This window comes from Nuphar pumila, chromosome 15 (assembly GCF_984573655.1).
Source record: "Nuphar pumila chromosome 15, dmNupPumi1.hap1.1, whole genome shotgun sequence".
NCBI classification, from domain to species: Eukaryota; Viridiplantae; Streptophyta; class Magnoliopsida; order Nymphaeales; family Nymphaeaceae; genus Nuphar; species Nuphar pumila.
In genome coordinates this window covers 45,420,823-45,446,738 of record NC_143263.1, presented here as the reverse complement: position 1 = coordinate 45,446,738, position 25,916 = coordinate 45,420,823, and the positions used below count along the sequence as shown (strand labels likewise).

The 25,916-nt window shown below is 37.5% G+C and overlaps 1 protein-coding gene across 3 annotated transcripts; it reads left to right on the top strand.

Annotated features, from left to right (window-relative positions):
* Positions 1-5,450: 5,450 nt before the first annotated feature.
* Positions 5,451-15,091, top strand: LOC149815302 (serine/threonine-protein kinase PBL34-like). Of its 3 annotated transcripts, none has more exons than XM_089988353.1 (7): positions 5,451-6,402; positions 6,902-7,236; positions 7,329-7,464; positions 11,848-11,984; positions 13,263-13,386; positions 14,332-14,811; positions 14,994-15,091. In XM_089988353.1, the coding sequence occupies exons 1-7, from the start codon at positions 6,213-6,215 to the stop codon at positions 15,026-15,028; spliced, it is 1,437 nt and encodes a 478-aa protein (XP_089844479.1). In that variant the 5' UTR covers positions 5,451-6,212; the 3' UTR covers positions 15,029-15,091. The 3 variants fall into 3 exon arrangements, with proteins under 3 accessions (XP_089844479.1, XP_089844480.1, XP_089844481.1); XM_089988354.1 differs by having other exon boundaries at positions 14,943-15,091; XM_089988355.1 differs by having other exon boundaries at positions 14,332-15,025.
* The last annotated feature ends 10,825 nt before the right edge of the window (positions 15,092-25,916 follow it).

Sequence of the window (25,916 nt, the reverse complement as noted above, 5' to 3'; positions counted from 1 at the left end):
TCAAAAACCTTAATTCCTTGTGGTAGGCACTCACTCCCTACTCTCTCTCTATATATTTTTTATTTATATGGGTGCTTCTATGGTAGTACCATACCACCATAAGTGGTATATATAGGGGTGGCAATCGGGTCGGGTTGGCAGGTCAGCATACCTCAACCCGAACCTGACCCGTTTATTAAACGGGTAACCCGACACGACCCGCCAACCCGCTTAATAAATTGGTTGGGTCGGGTAAACGGGTTGGCGTCGGGTCAGGTTGGCGGGTCGACGGGTTGGCATACCCCTAACACGAACCCGACCCGTTTAATAAACGGGTTAGGCAGGTCGACCCGCTTATTAAACGGGTTCATTTTTGCCCAACCCGAACCCGCCTAAGAGGCGGGTTGGCGGGTCATGTCAGGTTTTGCCACCCCTAGGTATATACATTGATTTGCATATATCTAAGCTCTAAATACAAAACCTAGCCGTAAGATTATGTTTGAAGATGTTCTGTTTATTATTTTCTATGTGTTAAAATTGACTGAAATATAATGTTTTATACCATTTATAGACCACCCTTGCTTTCATGAATTGTGAGTCCTTGATTTTCCTTGTCTCAAAAATATAATATAAAGATGTATTGGACATGATAAAACTTTTTAAGGTACTAAATATACCTTACTAAACACATTTGTATGATTACAAACAAGAGTTGATATCATACTACAAAACTACCTATATATATATAATCATTAGAATATGAGAACTGAAAATATGAGAACTAATGTGTGAACCAGGATTTTATGATTTTTTTGTTCTTTTCTCTTGAATCTAACCATATGGATGTGATCTACATGTTTGATTTTATAAGAATCCGTTCTTAAATCATCATATTTTGATGCATAAACCAGATTTTTTTAAGGCTTTAAAATCAATGACTCATAATCTTCATAAATATTCAAGCATTCAAAAATCACATTTGATATATATATATATATATATATATATATATATATATATATATATAGTCAAGACCCATTTTGTTAGGCCCCAAATTTGGTTATGGCAAAAATGTGGTTGCAACTATTTTTCATCAAATCTGAGCTTTTATATGTGTTCATCATTGTTTATTGAACAAGGAACATGCTTTAGATTAAATCAATTTACCAAAAAATTTATAGCATTTTATCATCAAGTTTTGGTGTAATATGAGGTATTATTTTTTCCTTTTGAAAAACAGCAACAAATTTTTGCTGGGACTTAACTTGGGGCATATCGAAAAATGGGCCCTGACAAAAGCATCTCTCTCACACAAATATATATATATGCAAATGAGAGAGAGATTGGATCTTGGAAACCCCAAAGCGAGCAACCAAGAAACATCAGATTGAAAAAGATTGGATGGCCGATGTGAAAAGGGGCAAAATAGGGCTTCATCAGTGTTCTGTGACTACTGCTGAAGGTGATTTCTACTTTCTAGTGGTTAAAAACACCCCTAAAGGTCGAAAAAGGTAGTTTTTTGGTCCTCAATGAGTTTTCTTGGTTTTTAATTTGGTGCATCCTCTAACGTGTGAACCGCAATTTTCATGATTTTTTTGTTATTTTCTCTTGAATATAACCGTAGGGATATATAAGAGAGAGAGAGAGAGAGAACTAACTAACGTGTGAACCGCAATTTTCATGATTTTTTTGTTATTTTCTTTTGAATATAACCGTAGGGATGTGATCTAAGTGCTTGGTTTTATAAGAACCCACTCTTGAACCATTAGATTTTGATGCATAAATGAGATTTTTTTAAGGCTTTAAAATCAATGGCTTATAATCTTCATAAATATTTAAGCATCCAAAAATTGTATTTTTTTCATGGAAAATACACCATTCAATTATTGATTCCTAGCAAATTCATCATGCCAAACACATCCACATTGTTGGATTTGCAAAAAAAATGTAAGAAATGCCCATATTTCTAGTTATCATATTCTAGTTACTATATATATATATATACATTCTTAAGGTTATGCATCAAAATAGGATGATTCAGGAGTGGGTTCTTATAAAACTAAGCATGTAAATCACATTCATAAGGTTAGATTCAAAGAGAAAAGAACAAAAAATCTATAAAATTGTGGTTCATACATTAGTTCTCAAATTTTCAGTTCTCATATTCTAGTGATTATATATATATATATATATATATATATATATATATATATATATATATATATATATATATATATATATATATATATATATATAATCAACATTGATTCTCATAGTTACTAGTTGTTTCAACTCAATTTGACATTTTAGATGTGTTAAACCTGTTTGATTTATTAGGGACTCGCTCTTGGATCATAATTTTCAACAAAAGAATATAAAATTTAAAATCATGAGATTTTGATGTGTTTATGCATCTTTTGAAAAACTTGCAGATAAATAATAATTGATGCACAAGGTGCCTAATGCATAATATTAACTGTTGAATTTTATGGGTGTAAGGTTGTGCTATTTTAAAAGATCGATAACAACATAAGTTGCATTTAAAAGGCTTGTCTACTTTTGTATTTCTTATAGCAGCATTTCATTTATTCAATTATTCATGTTAATAAATGCAATGCATATTCTTTTTCCCTCACTGTCATAACAGTTGGATCTAGTAGTTTGAGGAGTACCTATTTTCACATGATAGAAATCATGGTTGTAGGTTGTATCTTCTCAATTAAACTTTATGGACGTACTCAACATAGTTTATTTGATAAGAATCATGTTTTGGTTCAAGTTTTTTGGACATAAAAATAAGATATTTTAAGTAACCAAATTTTGATATATTATAGGCCATTGATTTTTTAAAGTTAGTAAAATATAATCACATACTATATATTATAGGCTATAAAACTTTGTCATTGCGGTTGAAGGGAAAGTTTTATAGGACGACTATTAGACCCGCTTTACTATATGGTACGGAATGTTGGGCTGCCAAGAGACATCATATTCAAAAAATGAGTGTAGCTGAGATGCGGATGCTTAGATGGATGTGTGAAAATACAATAAAAGATAAGATTCGGAACGAAGAGATACGTAAGAAGGTAGGTGTTGCACCTATTGAAAATAAGATGCGAGAGAATCGTTTACGGTGGTTTGGACATATTCGGCGAAGGCCTAATGATGCTCCAGTTAGAAGGTTGGAGAAATGGGATAATATATTAGTTAAAAGAGGTCGGGGTAGGCCTAGGAAGACTTGGATGGAGATGATAGGAAAGGATATGAATGCTTTGAACCTCACCGAGGACATGGCGTTGGATAGAAATGATTGGAGGAAAAGGATTCATGTGGAAGACCCAAAATGAATTTCTTTTTTGGTTCATATCGCTGACCCCAATTGTTTTGGGATGAAGGCGTAGTTGTTGTAGTAAAATATAATCACATGATCCAAAACTTTTTTTCTACTAAATAATGCTTATAGATTATATCTATAGGATCTGATCCACAAAAAAAAAGTTTAAGAAATTTGAAACTCTAAGGCTTGGATTAGGAGAGATTAGGTGCTCCCAAGAACCCTATCATTACCAACCACACACACACATATATATTAAGAAAACTTGATATGTTTGTTTGAACCAACCATAGCTGTGAGATGGGATGACTCCTTTTTTTCCTTTCCGTCCAACTCTCCCACCACCTCCACCACCACGCCACCGGCCTCCTCCCCAACGATTGCCTCACCTGTGACCAACACTCCAGTTTCCTCCCCACCACCCGTGGACTCTGCTCTCATCACACCACCACATGCCCCGACGGCTCCAACCGCCACACCAACCACTTCTCCGCCCGCCACCCCTCCTCCAATGGCCTCTCCACCTGCAGCCGTCCCAATGAGCTTTGTACCGCCCGTCGCCAGCAACCCCAACTTCGACCTCTGCACCAGTACTGGTCGAGGCAACTGCTTCAGCGCCCAGCAAAAAGAAGACCTCCCTTACACAAGGGGCTCAGCATTGGGCAGAGAGGGAAAAGAAGGGAGGTTTCCGATCTGACGGCTACTATTGGTTCAAACCAGCAAATTCAGTTTTTTATATATATATGTTTTTGCTAGTATAATTTGAATAGATGGATGCAAAGTAGAAAATATGTACTTTTTATGTTTAGAACTCTTAGATCACCCCTTGAAAAAAAGTTTAGAACTTTATATGATGTTTTTAGATTAAAAAATCAATCTCATTCACATTAAAACTTGACCATGAAATCATGAAATAAGTAAGTTTTTTTATTAAATCAATTCCAGTCAAAGCATGCTTGTGGGTAAATAAGACAACCTCAACACGAGAGAGAGAGAGAGATGTTCTCTATCTGGTTTGCCCTTGTTGTTTAGTATGTGGAGTATATAACCAATAGTATCCTTACAAACGGTACTGGAAACTGGCCAAGGCTCTCAATCCGGCCCACTTTGCAGACCGGACCATCACATGGATTTTGCTTGAGAAATATGCAATTGTGGACCCTGCTGGCCCAGTTCCAATCTTCCTCGATTTACCCACTTGGACTGGTCAGCCCTGCACCAGTCGGCAGCTGCTTCCCAACCCTCTAGTCACCTGACCCGACCCCCTTCGCCCAGCTCTATGGTGCCCCACGGCTCACCACTTCCCTTGAGACCCATCCTCGCCGTGACTCGACCAACTTAACAAAGACCTGGACTACTTGGTTCGTTGACTCGGTCAGGAGTATCTAAATCTGTGTCCTGGATCGAAAACTGGACCCGGTTTGTAAAATTGGTCCGGGTGATGGATTGCGAAGACCTACTCACAAAGGTTTTCTTTTTCTATTTTTCATTCTTTTGCGGATGTTAGTGGGGATGTCATCTGATCTGATTCTGTTCTGCTTGGAATTGGATCGGTTCGATGCAAAACCCGAGTCAAGCTCAGTCAAAATGTGCTTAAACAATGTAAACCCCAAGAGAGAGAGAGAGAGAGAGAGAGAGAGATTCTTTTAACTAAAATAATGATAAATGATCAGTCAAAATTCACAAACGATCAAAATTAGCAATGTTAACTACCAACCATAAATTAGTTCAAAAATGCATATCAGTAATTAAAAAACACACAAAAAAAGAGAAAAACAAAAATAAAGCAAAAGAAAAAGGGAAAGGTACAAATAAAATGAGAGGGATAATCATAAAATGCGTGTATGTGTAATTTTAAATTAAGAAAAAGAACCGAAGAAACACAAAGGAAAAGAAAAATAATGAAAAAGAGTGATAAGAAAAAGGAATGTAACAGAGATTTTTAAAAAATTAAAGAAAGGGGAAGGGAAAAAAAAAAAAGCAAAATAAAGAAAGGGGATGTACAGTGTGCCCCCACACTGTACGTAGCTAGGCAGGGGGAGGAGCCCCCACTCGGTGCGATCCAGTCTGCTAATTCTTCCCCTCATCCTGCCCCTACTGCCCGACTATACCCTCTCTAACTTGCACTCCCTTCCACGCCCTCCCCCTACCTTTCCCTTTCGCTCACTCCACCACCTGCTCCCTCTCTCTCTCTCTCTCTCTGAGTCTTCGATGAGCCTTTGTCGGTGGTGGTTCTCGAATGGAAGAAGAAGGGTTGAAGGATGACGCTGTAGAGTCGCTGGTTAGCTAAACCCATCTGACCGATGGTCCTTCCCCCTCCCGCCCGCCTTCTCCGGGCAGCTCCACCCAGCTCCACTTGCCCCCTCTCCTATCTCTCTCTCTGACTCTGACTCTGACTCACTGACCCGTTGAAGAGTCCTGAGTCTGATTACCCTTCTTCTTCTTCTTGGGTGATTGGGGAAAGAAAAAAGAGTAGTGGGAAGGAGAGAGAGAGAAGAGGGTCTACTCCTTTTCTTGGGAAAATTGGGTATCTCTTCTTCTTCTTCTCTGATTTGTCTGTTTTTTCTGCCTCCCCTACTTTTTCTCTTCCTTCTCTCTGGAGCGTTGCTGGATTTGATAAATTTGGTGACGGATTTGGAGAATTGGTGTGTAGGGTCATATATCCTTGCTGAAACTATTTTTGGGCTCCATTTCCCTGTATATTTTGGGGATTAGCAAAATTTCTGTGGTGTTTTGCTTGATGATTTTCTATCTCTTTCCCTTCCTTTTTATTTTCATTTCCCTCTTTTGAGGTTTTTCCTTTGTGGGTACTTGCTGGTCTATTTGGAGTTGGCGTGGGGATTTCTGTACGATGGTGGTGATGTTGCTGGTGTCGTTTTAGTGCTAGGATTGGGAAGAGATGGGTCTGGGGCCTGGGGTTGTGCAGGTGGAAGCGTGGGAGGAGGTGGGGAAGTCAAAGGGGAGGAAAAAGAAGAAGGATGGTGTGGAGGATTCTGGGTGCTGGAGTTTCAAGATTAGGCTCATGGGTAGTTGCATTTCTTCAAGATCTAAGGTGGACAACTCTCTAAGCAGCACTAGCACTCATTGTGGTAACCCGTCCTCTCTTTTATTCTCCATTTCTTATTGTTGCAACCTTTTTGTTTTTATGTTATATTTTTCTTCATGTGGCTTAATTGGTTAGATTTTGTAATCTGCATACTTAGTAGGTTTTGACAAACCCCATGAAGACGCATTTGATTCAGTTTTGTTAGTATAATATGGTGTTGGTTTGTGGATCATATTGCTTAAGAATGAAATATTTTCTTTCATATGCCTTCGCTATGAAAACCGGGGTTAAAGAGACATCTTTTTAGGAAACCTTGGCACATACATATTTTTCTATTATACATTCTCCGAGGTTGGAATGAAGGCAGGAGAATCTTATTTTGTTAAATGGAGCATCTTTTGATATGTGCTTTGATTTGAGGCCCAGAACCAATATAGCTAACAGTGAATAGTAATTGATGGGAAGTGCAATACCAAATAGACCTAGTGACTTGTATGCTTTTAAGTTCATATTCACTGAATTGTTTTTGTTTGAATTTGCAGAAAGTAAATCGGCCAATGACAGTAGTAGAGACCAACCTACTTTACCTGCTGTCTCCTCCACGACTACCAGTAATCCAGAAAGTAATCCATCAACACCAAAAGTGGGTGAGGAGATAAAAGTTGCCTCACAACTTAGGAAGTTCACCTTTAATGATCTCAAGACTGCAACAAGGAATTTTAGACCAGAAAGCTTACTCGGTGAAGGAGGATTTGGTTGTGTCTTTAAGGGTTGGATTGAAGAGAATGGAACTGCACCCATGAAGCCGGGCACTGGTCTTACAGTTGCTGTTAAGACACTCAACCACGATGGGCTTCAGGGGCATAAAGAGTGGCTGGTAATGATTGTTTGTTCACATTGTAATGTTGAACTTTGGACATGTGATTGAAGGATTTCAGTTTATGGATTATATAATGTTTTTTTTTGTAGGCTGAGGTCAACTTTTTAGGTGATTTGCTCCATGTTAATTTGGTTAAATTAATTGGGTACTGCATTGAAGATGATCAGAGGTTGCTCGTATATGAGTTCATGCCTAGAGGGAGCTTGGAGAACCATCTTTTCAGAAGTATGTCACTCCCTTTTTCTAATCTCCAAGAATTTGGAACATTGATTAAGGTCCCTCATGCAAAATTCATTTGCAGGTTTTTATGGAATCTAAATTTTGTTTTGAACCATTTCATTCACATTTCACAACAAAGAAGGGAACGTCATATGATTAATACCTGAGAATTCCTTTTCCTCATTATTGGATATGCATCTATGTTTAATGTAATCGACAAAACAAAATTCTGGATTAGGCAAGATGTGTTTTCAGTAATATGCGTCTAAAATGCTATATGTGTTAGATAGGAAATGGAATCCCTGAATGTCATCTTACTGCATATATAGAAAGTTTTGAGTTTTGAGCAATTCTGGTAGTGTAATTGTGAACATACAAAGAGTCTCTTTTTTTGCTTCCTTTAAATGTTTGAATATTAAGTGTTAAAAGTTGTAGAATGTTTGAGAATTTTTTCCTTAATACGAGCTCCATAACAAAGCATTCTGCAAGATTTAAGGTCTTGTACTGTGATCATTGTTGGTAATGGGGATGATGGAGTTGGAATTGCACCCTTTTTTCTGATTCCACAATGTTCATGTGGGAAGGTTAGATATCTTTCTTCTCTACATTCAGGATAAACTTGTATCTTTTCACTGGAAATCAGCTGGATGGACTCCAATACTCATTGAGCTTCTGCTTCAGTTTGCATTGCTCAGATTCTACAAAAGATGATTGCTTGTAGCACAGGCGGGGTATAAATTTTCCTGATTGCTTGTACACATTGAGTGGATATGAATTTGACCATAGATATCATAATTATTCTTGGTAGTTTCCATTCATTTGAAGCCATGATACAGGGAAAAACTTAGCAATTGTGACTCATCTGGGAAACTTGTGGAGCCATTTGAGGCTCTTGTCTCAGGCCTACATTTTGGTCATTTAGTTATAGATTGAGTATTAACTCAACCACTGCATACTCTATGTTACTATGTGTTAAACGATGGAAGGAAAAGGGTGGTTTCATCATACACAATGCCAAAAGTATAGAGCCTCTAATATTGAAGTGCATTATGATTTGCAACTTTCAAGCAAATCAACTGCTATATCTGAACTAGGGGTGGGCATCGGGCCGGCCTGGACCGCTTTAGAGCTTGTTCCTCCGGGCTTTAAGAGCGGCCCGGTCCGGCCCGGAGATGGCCCGGCCCGTTTAGTAATGGGCCGGGTTTTGGCCCAGTTCTTAATGGGATCGGGTTTGAAGAGAAGCCCATGACCCGGCCCATTGGCCCAACGGGCAAATGTGAAGCGGGCCGGGTCAGGCCCAAATCCATTTGTAAATAGTAATAATTAACAAGTTTCCAACTTCCCAAGCACCCAATTAATTATCTTTCTAGTTTTCATAAAATTAATATAACTAATTAAGTAAATAGTAATAGTTACCAAGTTACTATGCAATACTTTTTTTTATTAAAAATTAATAAATAACTCAGGCCCATCGGGCCGGCCTATGTATATAACGTGCTGGGTTTTGCCCCAGGCCTAAAACCTTGGCCCAAACCCAGCCCATGGCGGGCCGGGTCGGCTTGGCCCATTGGGCTGCTCAGCTCGTTGCCCACCCCTAATCTGAACTAGCTGCACATTAAGAGTTGTATGTTAGCATGTAGCAAGTTCCAGTCTGTTCAAGGCTGAAATCAGGGAAAATTTTTCAGAGAAGGGAATACGGGTAGGCTTTTTTTATGGGGCTGTTTGTTAACGTAAACATTCTTAGAAATGGCAAGCCGGAAATATGGTGGACTGTGGAGTGTAAGGAAATAATCAAGCTTTTATACCAAATTGGGTTCACGGAGACATCTTTCTCTGACTAATGTATGTTAAAGTGGGTTCATCACTTGGAGCAAGATTATTTAAATGAATATAGAGTATAACTATATCTGACAATCAACTGAGAACTATGTAACATAGACTCTTCTAACAGGGCACCGCACCCGCATCGCACCCACACCCATGCGGGTGCGACACTTGGACACGGCTTCCTTTGTGTCAGGTGAATTCAACCACACTGAGGTCCATTTCTGTCCAAAAGTATATTCAGTTAATCCTAACCAAGTTCAGTTTACATTATATATATATATATATATATATATATATATATATATATATATATATATATATATATATATATATATATATATATATATATATATATATATATATGCACACACATACACGTAGTGTTAACTTAAAACTGTCAAAAATTTATATATATATACCCTCCCCGCACCCCCACACCCAAGTTTTTTTAAAGTGCTGTATCACCGCATCTGCACCCGCACCTATGTGACATAGAGTGAGAAGTGACATAATTTGACTTTATGTGCAAGGTGGTTCTTTGATGCTATTTACATATTTTTTCCTCAGTGTGAGATGTTTAGGAATTTTGGCTAAATGCAGGATGTGACTATGTGCCAGCCTGGGATGGGGATTTGATGGGCATGAGTGGCTTACATGTCCTTAAATTCCATAATTCTTTCAAGAACAAGAACTATTCATGGAACTATGGACGATTATTGATACAAGATGTTTTGGGATGGCTTTGAGGTTTGGCAAAGATATCATGTGGACAGGCAGAAACCTAAACTGTTTGGGCCTCAAATGGTTTGACTAAAATAAGAAGCCAAAGTTGTGTGGCACATATTGGAAGAGCAGTTCATGTGTTAAAAGTCTGGGTATTGATAATGGCAGTCCTAGGCTCTGATGCTGTTCAGATATAGCCAAGGATCTTTGCACAGTGTGCGCCATTGACAGATTTTAGCTGTCCAGAAACTCCACGTTTATGTACACCAGTTCTGATATGTGGAAGTTTTGGAATTGTTGGAAAACAAGGTTTTCTTAGCCTTTCTTTCTGCTTTTCAAGATACCTTTCTTTTGGGCTGCTGAAGTTGCTGCATTAGGTTCTTCACATAATCTCATGAAGAGTAAGGTTTTTGAAATCTTTAAGGGGTTGTTTGTTTCATTCCCACCAATAAAAAAAGACTTCATGGGAAAGGCATCCCATGATGGGAAGGCCATCCCATGTATGAAAAGATGCTAAATCCATTCATGGGGGGGGGGGTGCGGATTATGGATTTACATAGTAAATGCATGGTCAACGTGAAAAGAAACCCATGATGACTGTGGGCTCTACAGGAAAATGGAGTTAGCATGTTTGTTTCACCCGCATACAAAAATGGAGGGTTTCATACCTAAACCCCCATTTTCATGTGTAAATTGGGTGAAACAAACTACCCCTAAAGGTTGATATGTTTCATATTTGTGATATATATATATATATATATATATATATATATATATATATATATATATATACCCTCTTGAGTAAAGAACCCCTTAGTTGAAACTCATAGGGGAAGGTTGTTTTGACAAAATCTGACCTCATGGATGTGTTCAACATGGTTAAAATGGTAGGAATCAACCCTTGGATCATAATTTTTTGATATAAAAATATTTTTTTTTGAGGTTTGAAAATTTGATATATTATAGGCCGTTGATTTTTCAACCCTCGTAAAATCTAACAAATGTGTCAGGAAAACATGATCTGAAGGTTAGTTTCTACTAAACTTGATATGTAGATCACATCCGAAGGGTCAGATGAGCAAAGAGACTGAAAAAATAAAATTGCCCTCTTGACGTTCAAGAACTAGACATGTTGGGTCTTTAGTGTTCTTGAGATTGCGAGGATAACTATATAGTGTATTAAGTAAAGTGATACCTTGTGTGTTTTTTTCCTCCTGTCCTCTTTTCTTTCTGACATGAGCTAGTAATAGATAATTTGGGATTGCTGTATTTTGTCATGTGATGCATCCTTGTTTGGTTTTCTCATTTTCTGTAGCAAGTGATATGAGCATCAAGATCTGGTTTTAAAGCCTATTTTGCTTGGCATCTATGTCACAGGAACTCTCCAACTAGGTGCCGCACCCGCACCCGATGCGGTCAACCTGAACCTGGGTGCAGTCAACGCACCCAGAGTCATTTATGTCCAACTTTTGGACTCTATATATAATATAATTTTTTATATTTTTGCCGCACCCCCGCACCCAGGTTTTTTTAAAGTGCCGCACCCGCACCCATGTGACATAGTTTGGCATGAATATCATTTAACACCATGTGCAATTTAGGACCAATTATTGTGCTTTTTCCTTTTTTGTACTGTACACTGTCTTTTGCTTTTTGATCTTCCATTTATTGATTTGACCAGAAATCAAATTGTTGGTGATAACATTAGTGATCTTATTTTGTGAATGGCTTGAGTCTCTTTTTCTTTTGTTCCCTTGGCTAGGTCATGTAATACTTTTTCTCGCTCTTGACTATGAAGGCTTTAATGTTTTCTGGTAACAACCACTTTTGATGCAGAAGGGTCTCTGCCTCTTCCATGGTCTATCAGAATGAAAATTGCCCTCGGGGCTGCAAAGGGTCTTGCTTTTCTTCATGAAGAAGCTGAAAGGCCAGTAATCTACCGGGATTTCAAAACGTCTAATATCCTGTTAGATGCGGTATGTATATAAGCAAACTGTCATTCTTTTGATTCTATTGTGTTGGTTTAATACTTGACTCATTATGTGATAGCACTATGGTCTAGTCAATGAAGGGGTTTTCATCTGCTTAATATTAAGCATGCTTAGTATAGGACGTGGACCAGGCTGTCATCCATTGTTTGTTGGTTGATGAGAGTTTAGAGTCAGTTAATCTTTGTTTTGTTTTGTTAAGAGTGTTGTATCTCCACCGAATCTTCTCTTTATTAATGATACTTTTAATGTGCAAATTGTCATAAATGCATAATGATAGTTTAAGGTGATTCTAGCATGTGGAGTATTTATCCATTTTTCAGTTTTGTGTTGGTTTCATTGTAGTATGTCAAATATAAAGGAGTATATCCTTGACCATATCTTTTGTTTTCCCCCCATGTTTATGTAGAATATAAAAGTTCTAGTTTATCCATTACTGTGATTACATGAAACCTGGTCCATCTCTTTTTCTTAATAAACAAAAATGTTCATCTTTTGATTGGACTCACCATATCAGTTTTTTTTTTCTTTTTGTGTTTTTGTTTGTGTTAAATATGACAATGTGATATCTAATCTTGGCTAGACCCCAATTGGTTGCCCACATGGCCTCAGGCTTGTGGATGGAGAGCTTTCCCCCTACCTTGGATTTGATTCCCTGCGTGCACACTCCCCTTTCACAAGGCAAAGCTGGAGGCTCCCTAAGGGTTGAGGGGGGCACCCATGGAGCTTTATGCCCTGGACAGCGACTGCAGGTACAGCAGGCAAAAGAGCAGCGTGACCAGGTCTCTGATTTTGGGTGCACTCTCTCTGTGTAATAAATGGAAAAAGATCTAGTCTAGGCTGATCTAGATGTGACAACAATGTGGGGTCTTATATTGAATTTGTTTTCTCAGTCTTTCTTAAGTGCACTGTTGTTATAGCCCTATACTATTTGGATATCATGGTTTTATTTTTCATGTATTGTCCGTGAACTTATGTTTGTTGGTTTTGTTTATTAATTAATTTGTAAACCACATATATACATGGAAAACTTATGCATTTGATCCATGAGTCAACCTGCCTCAACAAGTATTTGATTCTGAAGCTCATAAGGATATTAGGCTGAAACTTTTGTCTTGTTTCATTAACTGACATGATATAAGGCCACTTGCACAAGTTTGCCTGGGGCTTATGACTACCAACTCTAGTCTCTTTTCAAGTTTTAGTATTTAGTCTGATTATGTTCTTTTTGGTCTAGTCCTCACAGTTGTGAAATATTTTCTACAGGAATACAATGCCAAGCTCTCTGATTTCGGGCTGGCCAAGGATGGTCCTGAAGGGGATAAGACTCATGTGTCAACCAGAGTAATGGGAACTTATGGTTATGCTGCCCCCGAGTATGTGATGACTGGTGAGTTTCATAAAATTTTCAATTTCTTGTGGTCAACTCTATATTTCCTCCTCCGAGGAGTTGTTAAAGAATTGGCAGAGAACCATTTGGTTATGGTTACGTAACAGTAAGACTGCTTATTGCTGGAGTTTTTGGCCAGTCCAAGTTTGAAGAACGTCTTAGATAGGGCCATCTGAAATGGTTATGGTCTCCATCTGGAGTTATCGAATGAGTTTCTACTTCTCATGGTAAAAAATGTTGGCATGCTGCTTTGCATTTGATTGCGCCCATCACATGTACCGCGGTTCATCTTGTCCCTTAGATATCCTCAATTTGAAACAAAAACTGCTTCCAGCTTGGGATGCTTGTCAGAACTGTTATGATCTTAAATTACTTGTCCTACCTCTATATTCTACTCTCCCTCAAGTTTGTTTGAGTTGTCCAATGCTTGGTTGATTAATCAATTATCGGGTCCTAAACACTTCTGTGCATATTGTAGAGTCTCTGGTTTCATGTATTGATAAGGTTTTGTCTGAGCTTTCAGACATCATGATTGCACCACTAGGGTCTTAATCAAACAGCCAATACCAATGTTTAGAGAAGTGTTTATAGATCAGAAAATGGTTGGATCCACTAGTTCTGTCTCAGGCCTGGTTATCCTACTGTCCTAGTGAAATCATGGTGTTACGTTTGAAGTTTGTCCTAGTGAATCAAGGTGTTATGTTTGAAGTTTGGTTAATAGGCTGCTATCTGTAGAATTGATCTGCATCTAGCTCGTGCAGTTTGTGGTACTTTTCGAATTCAAGTGTGGATAATTGTGAAAGGTTTTTGTTCGAACAGATAATACAATGATTTCCTTTTGTTATTGCTACTTATTGATGGGGATGACTAGTAAACTCAATCTGGAGTTAATTCATCTTTCCTGGAATTGTTGGTCTTTCTCAATCAATGAATCTCCTCCATCAGGGCATTTGACATCCAAGAGCGACGTTTACAGCTTTGGTGTTGTTCTTCTTGAGATGCTGACCGGCAGGAGATCCATGGACAAGAACCGACCCAATGGTGAACACAATCTTGTGGAGTGGGCTCGACCTCATCTAGGAGAGAGGCGTCGCTTCTACCGGCTGATAGACCCTCGGCTCGAAGGCCATTTCTCAATCAAAGGTGCACAGAAAGCTGCACAGCTGGCTGCCTACTGCCTCAGTCGTGACCCAAAAGCTAGACCATTGATGAGCGAAGTCGTCGAAGCCCTCAAGCCGCTTATAAATCTCAAAGACATGGCCAGCTCCTCCTACAATTTCCAGCCTTTCCAGGCTGAGCGCCGTAGTGCCAGTTTTAATGCCAGAAATCCCAAAGCTCAGGCGCATGCTTTGAGAAATGGCCCGGTGAGGACCTTATCAAGTGGTGTTCATGCTTCTCCTTACATTCAGTCACCCAAGCCGAATGGTAAGCAAACATAGATCGGCGACCCTTGCCATGTTATCTTTCTCTTTCTCTTTCTCTTCTTACCACACGAAATTCATATATTTGAGACTGAAATTGTGATGCCATGGAGTTATTTTGACTGTTTTGGGCAGCGGATGAGGGTCTCTCTCTAATATAGTTTTGGATATCAACCTTGTTAACAGAGGAATACAGGGGAGTCGTGCTTATGATTCTGTGAAAAGCTTGTTACTGTTATAACTAAGTTTGTGTTATTCTGAAATGAGTAATCATCTTGCTCGTCTATCTGCATCTCTATGTGTGCACGCACGGGTGTGTGTGTGGAGAGAGAGAGAGAGAGAGAGAGAGAGAGAGAGAGAGAGAGAGAGAGCTATTTCATTCGAACCCAGGTAAACATTTGAAGGGAGAGATTGTACATCTTATTTTGCATCTGTTTGGGGCCTTGAATTAAAGGTGGATTGTGGTTTCTTCTAGTTCTCTCATGCTCTCTGCTATTGCTATTTGGAAACAGTAGTGGTTGCCAAAACACTGCATTGGGAACGGAGTTGGCAGCCCCAACAGCGCATTTCAACACCATTTACAAGATGTGTTTTTGGCAGTTCCATTCTCAACATTAGATCTTGGTGAAACCATATTTTGGCAATACATGAAAATGGTGTTTCCATCTCGATGCAAGGCTGTCAAACAGAGCCTTAAATATGAGAGATTGTTTATTACAAGAGTTTGTAGCTACAAATGTCTCTTTATCTCCATGGTGCTTGTTGTTTTGATCCAATTGGATTTCATAGATGAAAAACATGTCCAAAATAGTGGTGACTGGCTTTTGGGTCATGTTTTATCGATTTTATGACTCGAAAAAATTATCATTATCGTACATTGTTGACCGTTTATTTTTTAAATCTTATAAAAATCTGCCCAAGTGTCTTAATTGGACGGTCCGAGAGCTAATTTCCACTAAGAAAAACATGTAGATCACGTCTTTTAAGTTTTTTATTTTTTATTTTTCGAAAGGCAAGCTGGGGTTAGGTTGGCCCCCTACCAGAACAACACAGCCACCCCATGTGGCAGAAGGATTCGATCCTGGGCCTTCAGCTTGACACAGGATCCAGATCACGTCTGTAAAGTTAGTTTCATGAAAACACTAAAAAAATGAAAAAAAGAAAGGAGGCATTTGTAGTTGCAAACGAATGTAGCAAATATGGTTTCTATAAATATTATTTTAGTCTCTAGTAAAACCCGCAACGCTGAACGAGTTTATCGTTGAATGACGACAGACGCGCCCCTGGGCAGAAAAATGACGCCCGCGGCTGATCTGCACGCGATCAACCGCAGACATTTGTCCGATAACATCGGACAGAATGTTCGTCAACTGTTACGTGTTACTCTCTCTATATCCCAAAAAAAAATTAATCTCTATCTACATAAACATTATTGGTATAGTTATTAATAATGTTGTTAAGTTGATGATATTAGTGGGCAATGTGCATGTGCAAACTGATAATGATCTTATTGGGCTTCTAATGATCCGAGCTTTAAGGTTGAGTTTGGCACATTAACTAAATAAAAAGTTTGAGCTAAGCCCTTGAAGAATTGATCTTTGTGCTTCACGGCAGAATCATGGCTCGCTGCCAACTCTTCTATATCGTGTATTGGACCTTGTTATATTAGAACCGAATGCAATTATGAGAGACCCAAATCATATTAGATATAATCTTACAAATCTTGTATGCTAACTCATATTAGGGGTGCAAATTGGTGAGATTACAGACTCTGTTCTGAACTGAATCTAACTCATGTTGTCAGATCTGGATAGTATACATCTAAATCTGGGTTGGTTTCGAAACAAATATGGTGAGTCTAGTCGGATCTAGGTTGGAAACGAGTAATCGGACTGTTGGATATGGGTCTAACACAACCTGTTCACATTTTTAATATGAAAACAAATCATTTGACCATTTTCGGCAGATCTAATACCATAGAGACTCAACTCATACTGGATTGAGGACTCACATTGTGACATTCGATTGGATCCAGATCTGAAACATATTCCAAACTAAAAAAAAGATCGATAATTTGTCAGGTAAAGTATGAACCGACCCATATACCACAAGTCCCTAGTCTAGATGCTCATTTTTTTTAGTTTGGAATATGTTTCAGATCTGGATCCAATCGAATGTCACAATGTGAGTCCTCAATCCAGTATGAGTTGAGTCTCTATGGTATTAGATCTGCCGAAAATGGTCAAATGATTTGTTTTCATATTAAAAATGTGAACAGGTTGTGTTAGACCCATATCCAACAGTCCGATTACTCGTTTCCAACCTAGATCCGACTAGACTCACCATATTTGTTTCGAAACCAACCCAGATTTAGATGTATACTATCCAGATCTGACAACATGAGTTAGATTCAGTTCAGAACAGAGTCTGTAATCTCACCAATTTGCACCCCTAATATGAGTTAGCATACAAGATTTGTAAGATTATATCTAATATGATTTGGGTCTCTCATAATTGCATTCGGTTCTAATATAACAAGGTCCAATACACGAATGCAATTATGAGAGACCCAAATCATATTAGATATAATCTTACAAATCTTGTATGCTAACTCATATTAGGGGTGCAAATTGGTGAGATTACAGACTCTGTTCTGAACTGAATCTAACTCATGTTGTCAGATCTGGATAGTATACATCTAAATCTGGGTTGGTTTCGAAACAAATATGGTGAGTCTAGTCGGATCTAGGTTGGAAACGAGTAATCGGACTGTTGGATATGGGTCTAACACAACCTGTTCACATTTTTAATATGAAAACAAATCATTTGACCATTTTCGGCAGATCTAATACCATAGAGACTCAACTCATACTGGATTGAGGACTCACATTGTGACATTCGATTGGATCCAGATCTGAAACATATTCCAAACTAAAAAAAAGATCGATAATTTGTCAGGTAAAGTATGAACCGACCCATATACCACAAGTCCCTAGTCTAGATGCTCATTTTTTTTAGAATATGGTGCATCGCCTTTTTCATAGGCTTTAGGGTATCTGTGGGCATCGTGTAACTGCAACATGACATGTATTATTTCACAAACTTGTGTAAAGTTGGGTTCGGGACCCACTTTCTGCAATGAAAGCGAGTATTTTTTTTTAACCCGAAGAAACAAAAAATGTTCAAGGCTAGGACCCCAGTCTTAGGAGCCCATGCTGGACGTTGGCTTGTGCAGATGAGAGATGCTCATAGGAATCGAACCTTGACCGCCCATCTAGCAGCCAAGGCCGCACCCCAATATGCCAACCCCCTTTGGGCATGAAAGTGAGTAACTTGTTTGTATTACCACGGTGAGTTAGATTTTTTTAATTATATAAAAATTTTAAAAGTTAGCTATTACATAGTAACTTGGATAACTATTATTATTTACCTAATTAGTTGCATGGGAACTTTCTATTTGTTAATTATTACTATTTACCTAATTAATTGCATGAGAACTTGCTATTCTCACATTAACCCAAAATTTTATTGATGCATTTTAAGATTAGGCCAAACAGGGCTAGGCCTGTCTGGGCCATGAGCTTCTCTTCAAACACGAGCCCATTAAGAACCAGGCCAAAACCCGACCCATTAGTAAACGGGCCGAACCATTGACTGGTCCGGCTCGATCAACAGCCCGTTCCATTAGCGGGCCCACCAGATGCCCACCCCTAGTCTATACCTTGATGGTGCCATCTTACAATTAAAAGATGCTTAACTGGCTCACTTTCTCAAGTCCCACGAAAGCTTTGAGTGGTGAGACAATGACTGCCATTACAGTCTCAAATTCAAGCTAAACGTCATCAACACACTTAGAAATTGATAAAAAGAGATGGAGACATATGAAAGAAAGATTGTGCTATGGCTGCACAAAACTGTTTTTTATTTTTTTTGTCCTCAAGAAGACTACATAATCATGATATCATTTTTCATTTTTTTTCTTCTAGATATAGAAATGACCTTTCTCATAACTTTCAAGAAGCTATATCTTCATATCCAAACAAGACCAGGCGACCATAAATTGTTGAAGTGTTTGCTACTGCATATCTCCAATGCCTTTCATATAGATATCAAGCTTTTACTGTAATATCCCGTAAAAATCGTAGGTTTTAAAATTTAATACTTGAATAAATATATTTTGGTTGTTTTGGGTTAATATAATATATTCATAATAGGGGCTGACACCCCGATATGGATCATGGACTCATTGGCCAAGATCCATGATCCATCAATGTTAGGATAAATAAGTTTTAAAGATAATAATTATAATAATAACTATATTAATAAAATAATATATATAATATATATACATATATACTTTAGAGTTTAGATAGAAAGGAACTTCTATTTTCTTAAAGAAATAGAATTTCTTTTATTCTAAAAATTAGAGAACATCTCCTCCTTAGAGGAGGGGTTCTATTTTATAAAAAGGGTATGACCCTCTCCCTCTCAAAATCACGATTTTGAGAGAGAGAGAGAGAGAATAAGCGTTAGAGAGAGAGAGAAGGCTGCAGCGTGCTCTCCTCTTCACCATCTTCTTCTTCTTCGTAAATCAGCCTATAAGATACGGGTCTCTCTCCCTTGGTTTGATAGGCAAGGAATCTAGCATGGGTCGAATCTCTCATGGGCTTAAGAAAAGAGACTTTAAAACAAAAATTTGTTTGAGAATAAACGTTTTAGGATAGCAGGCTTAATTACTCAACTGTTCTAATTTGTTCTTGTTGTAACATGAATGGATCTGTGAGATAGCTTGTTCACAATTTTTTTTTTCATAAATCTGATTTCATAGATATATGCGTCTCTTTTTGGATTTAATGGTCAATTAAAATTGTATATTAAGCCAATCATGTGCGCCATGCATGGTTATGCATTAAGAATAAAAGGGGTTGAATGAATTGTAGGCATGTGTGGGATCTTGTTTTATATATATCTTGATCAGTTTATATATATATATATATATATATATATATATATATATATAGTATGACTTGTTTTTTTTGTATAGCATGATCTGTTTAGGCGTGTAGAAGTTTTAAATGCCTTGGATGGTTGTTGCGTTTCAGAAATTGTAATGGCTTAAACTGATCTTTGCTAGTTAAATTTTAATAGCGTAAACTGTTGTTGCATGTACGTTTATTGACTGATGTTTGTGCGATTCTTCTGAACCTGTATTGAGATGTTTATAAGGGGTCAGGATTAGATCCTTGGACTGTTTGGGTTTGGGTTTTTGGACAAAACCCAAGGGTCTGATCCAAACCCAGATTGCACGAGGGATTAGGATTGAACCACCATAGAAAAATTTAGTTGTCCAGTTTTCCTTGGTGGATTCAGATTGGACCACCACAGAAAATCGAACGGTTTGATTTTCCTTGGTGGGTATGGTCTGAGTCCTAGATCAGTCCAAACCTTGTCCAAGTTGGGTTTGGGTTTGGGCTGGCACATAAAAAAAATTGGGTGAACCAATTCTTCTCTTTTTTTGAAGACATAGACTGATCAAAATAAGAAAAAAAAAGAGAATAAATAAATAAGTAATAATGATGCCATGTTCAGTCGTGTATGCAAAATTATCTGTCTCGAGTATGGTTAAATAAAAATTGAATCTGGGTTTTTCTTTTGATTAGATTAAAACTGGTTTTGTCGTTTAGTAAAATCTGATTGTCTTTATTTAGATGGTATAAACTGGTTTTATGGTCTAATAACATTTGAATTGAGAGTTTATAAGAAAGAAAAATCCGAGTCTTAATTGACTTGTAAAAATCAGTGTTAGCAGATTAATTAAACTGGGTTTAGATCTAAATGTACCTGAGTCTTTCTTAGTTTAATAAATTTGGAATTTTTAAAGAAATAAAATCATGTTTTGTTTTGCTGAGAAATTCGGATATGTTTTTGCTTGAATTTAATCAACTAAGCTGCAAAATTTGTGTTCAAAATCTGCTTTTGAAATTTGATTAGAAATTTGAATTCATTTAGTTCAACTAAATCTGAGTTTTATTTGAAATTGTAAGTCTGATTTGTTTTGGTTATTGAGTTAAATCTGAATTTAATTGAAGTAAAAAGCTGAATATGGTCGGTTATAAAAGTTTGGATTTTAGTCAAGTTAGTAATTGAATTTTTGGCTGGCATTATAAATCTAATTTTGGTTACGATGTGCATGTGATTTTAGCCATGAATATGCATTGTGAATGTACCATGAATACAAATTAGTATTCCTCTATTTATGTGGGATTGTTATCCACTTAAATTTTGCAATGTCCTTTAAATATATTAACTATGTAGTGGTTATGAATAAACCACTAGTGGTTCTTTGAAGGCCAGAGGTTTGTGTTGTTTTTTAAATACCAAGTGTTGAATGCATTGTAATATTGTTTTATTATGCTTCTAAGTTAATTATAAATTATGAATTACACTGTTGAAATTAACGGAGCAATGACCCAATTAATGAATGCATGTTGATTTGCATAATTTTTCGTTTACGAAGAACCCTTAATTAAATAAGAATGATATAAGAGATCAAATAGTATAATAACTTTTTCTTTCTTTGTGGCCTCTGAAAATGTGGGATCCATGGATGGCAGTGATGGGGGACCATGAGGATACTGAATGTTGTTTTTATTGCTTTCTTCAAGAACCCGATGAGTAGTTTATGTTTTCAGCCATGGTTGTAGGAAACTTTCATCACTTTGTCTGGGGATGGTGTCATTTGACTCAGCTATAGTTATTAGTATACCAAGAAAAGTGGTGTTGAATGTTGATGGTCTTGTCGTTCCGACATTTGGTGATGATTCCTAATATTCTAATTTAGAATGATGATTCTCACCGTCGATCGAGGGATATGTGTGAGACCCAGTTAGTGTGATAAGATACCACTAAGGACTATCTTGGACCTCAAGATTTTTGCCCATTTTTATTATTTGCAAGTATATGCAAGATAAAAATTAAATGTGTTGCATTAAGTAAGGATATATATTCAAAAGCAATACTTAATAATTAAATTAAAAAGTTATTCATGCAAGTTGCATTGGTTTATGCATCCTTAAATATTTATGTAACATGTGGTTTTTGATTGCTTGTAATTGAACTGATTATATTGCAAGCTTTTTTCGAGTATGAATTGTTTGTTAGAACCTTCTTAAACTTATATTTAATTTGATTTGATTTATATTATCTTCCTTATTATTAGATTTCGAGAGGGTTTCATACGAGAACTTTGGTTCTTACCCATTTGTTATTTTTTTTTCAAGTACTAAGGCTTAGTGATACATGACCGACTTATTGGAGGGAGCGAGAAGTTATGATTTGGTGGACCGAATTCTGACCATTGTAGTAGTTATTATTTTTGGGGAACTTGTTGAATCTGAAATTATGACTATTAAATTTAATTTAATTTAATTTAAATTTATGATTTGAATAATTCTATGTTTGAAATGTATGTTGGTTTATGGATATAAAATCTGTAATATGTCCTGGATCCCTAGGATATCTTTCTGCAGTATTTTAAAATAATTTATTCATTTAAAAAAATCTGCAAATTTTTTTAGGATCAGTTTGGGGTCATTACAAAGTTTGCATCAAAGCTGGTTATAATCAACACCAAAAATCATAAACTCACACTCCAAAAGTAGTCTACGCATCACTTGTAAGAAGCATTTTGCAAATTTTTATTTATTTATTTATTTTGCAATTATGAAAATTGTTATTATGCAATGTGAACTATTACAATTAATCAATGTATGTTGATTAAATTTGTATGGTTGATATGATTATTTTTTTTTTAAAGCGAGATCAAGCCTAAAGGGGTAGGTTTAATCTATGGGCATAGTTTAATAACAATTTTTTTGTTTGGGTTAATTTTTATATGTATACCCGTGCTTGAGCAAACACTCTTGAGAACTGGCAAGAACAGAGAGACTTCCTGACGAATGCTCTAACAGCTTGACCAAGATAGTCACTAACCATATTCAGGCCCAAACTACTCAATCTACTCTAGTTGTGACCCCTAACTCAAAGAAGTTTTTGAAATTGGATCAACCAACTTTTTTGGGGAAGGACGACCCTGAAGCCACCAAAAGTTGGGTCGATGAGATAGAGCATGCCTTTTGCATCCTGCCTATGCCAGAAGATAGACAAACTGACTTTGACACCTACCATCTGAAAGGCAATGCCAAGAAGTGGTGAGATACAATTCAGAAAGTTAAGTTCGATGTGGTGGATTTCATACCCTATAAGACTTTCCAGGAAGCATTTTTGGAGGTCTATTTTCTCTCATTCTCTAGTGAGGGGATGCAGTAGGAGTTCCTCGGGTTGACTCAAAAGAACATGAATCTGGTGGATTATACTACTAAGTTTCTTGGTCTCGAGCGTTGCAGCCTCAATCTTTTTACTAATGACAAGGCGAGGACATCGAAGTATGTGCGAGGACTCAAGGATGGGCTGTGAGTTCATGTGATGACTAGCTGTCCTACTATGTTCAACAATGCGATTGAGATAACTTAAGTCTTGAAAAAAGAATGAGAGAGATTCAAGAGAGGCCAGTCCAAGAAGACGGATGACAACAACAGTGGCAACGATAATGGTGGAGCTCGAAAGCATCCACCCACTAGTGGTAAGGCACAGAGGGCATAGCCCAAGAAGCAGAAGACCCAACAAGGAAACCACCAGAATCATCATCAACAGAAGCAACCACAACAAATGAAGACTCAACAGACATGTTGGCGGTGCAACAAGAGTCATCCTTTTGGTGCGTGCCCTCTTTTCACCGGCATCTGCTATATGTGCAAGCTTCCAAGGTACATTGCACAGTATTGCTCGAATAAGCCAAGAGCTCGGGGCAACCAGTAGCAGTCACAGCAGCAGCGGGCACAGTGAAAGACCAACGAGCGCGTGTACATTGCTATAGCTGCAGAGCAGAACGATCATATTGAATATATTATAGTTGTTGCTGATCACCTTGCACATGTTATTTTCAATTCAGATGTAACACATTCTTTTATTTCTTCTTTTGTTGGATTGCTTGATATTTTACTGTCTAGCTTAAAGACTGCGTTAGAAGTTATATCTTCTTTAGAGGTATCGACTCAGTGTGCTAAGTATTTTCTTGCAGTTAAAGTGGTTATTAACAAACTTGAGTCATCTGCCGATCTGATTTTACTCGAGATAATGTTTTACAATGTCATTTTGGATATAGATTGACCATCTCGTCATAACGTGACTCTTCAGTGTCGGGGCAAGAAGTGAGTTTAGAGCAACCTGATCTATCAATATTGGTTTTTCAGGAGACAAGGCATGTTGGCGAGGTGAAGATCGTATCAACATTGAAGATCTCGAAGTACTGCAAGCAAGGGTGTACTATGTTCTTGGCTAGTGTATCTGCAAGCAACTGATAGCTAGGAGTCACCGTTGGAGCAGTTGGACGTAGTCTGTGAGTTTTTTGATATTTTTTTAGAGGATTTACCAGGATTACCGCCTCACTGTGAGATTGAATTTTCGATTGAGTTGATGCATGGAACAACACCACTGTCAAGAGCATCGTATCGTATAGCACTTGCTGAGATCATGGAGCTAAAGAAGCAGTTGTAGGAGCTTCTTAACAAGGGGCTTATCAGACCATGTGTGTCGCCTTGGGGTGTATCAATCTTGTTCATCAAGAAAAAAGATGGATCAATGAGGCTTTGCATCGACTATCAAATGTTGAAACAAGTAATGGTGAATAATAAGTACTCTTTGCCTAAGATAGATGATATGTTCGATCAGTTGCGCACAACAAAAGTATTCTCAAAGATCGACCTTCGATCAGGATATCATCAGTTGCAAATTAAGGCAGAGGACATCCCAAAGACTACTTTTCGGTTAAGATACGAGCATTATGAGTTATTGGTGATGTATTTTAGACTCACTAATATCCTAATAACTTTCATGGACTTGATGAATCGAGTCTTTCTGTTGTGGTTAGATCAATTTGTGATATTATTCATTAATAACATCTTTATCTACTTAGAAAGTGAGGAGGAGCATAGAGAACATTTGAGGATTGTGTTGGAAACACTGAGGGAACATAAGTTCTATGCTAAGTTCTTAAAGTATGAATTCTGGCTAGATATGGTTATATTCATTGGTCATGTCATCTTGGTAAACAATGTTGAGTTAGATCTAGTAAAGGTGGAAGCAATATTGTTTTGGGAGCAATTGAAGATGGTTATAGAGATCAGGGTTTTCTTGAGATTGGTTGGATACTATCGTAGATTTATCCTAGATTTTTCTTGTATATCTAATTATTGCAAAAGGGAGCAAAGTTCGTATAAACGCTTCATTGTGAGGAGAGCTTTCAGGAGTTGAAGACAAAGTTGACCTTAGTTCCAATATTGACTTTGCCTTCAAGATCAAGAGCTTTTGTAGTATACTGTGACGCTTTAGGAACTGGATTGGGTTGTATCTTGATATAGCACGAAGAGATGATTGCTTATGGTTCTAGGCAACTGAAGGTGCATGAGAAAAAATACCTGATGCATGACTTGAAGTTAGCAGTTATTGTCTTTGCACTAAAGATTTGACATCATTACTTGTATGGAGAACAGTTTGAAGTTCTCTCTGATCATAAGAGCCTCAAATATATATTTACGCAGAAGGATCTGAATTTGAGACAACGCAAGTGGCTAGAATTCTTAAAGGGCTATGAGTTCTCTATTGCTTACCATCTGGGTAAAGTGAATATGGTGGCAGATGCATTTACTAAGAAGACTTCAGTTTTAACTAGTTTGATTGGACAAAGTTGGGATTTATTTGAAGAATTCATCAAATAACAACGGTTTGCAGATGAGGTTGAGCGTATATATTATGCAGGGATGAGAGCACGATCCAACACCATAGATCTTGTTAAGGCATTACTATCAGATGATTCGGACTTCGAAAAGATGTGTGAAAGTGCTCAAAAGTCAAATGCACAATTCTACCATGAGGAAGACGAGATCATTATGTTTTAAGATAGATGGTGGATTTCAAAGGATCTCAAAAAAGAGCTGATGAGTGAAGCCCACAAATCGAAGTATTCAGTTCATCCTAATAGAATCAAGATGT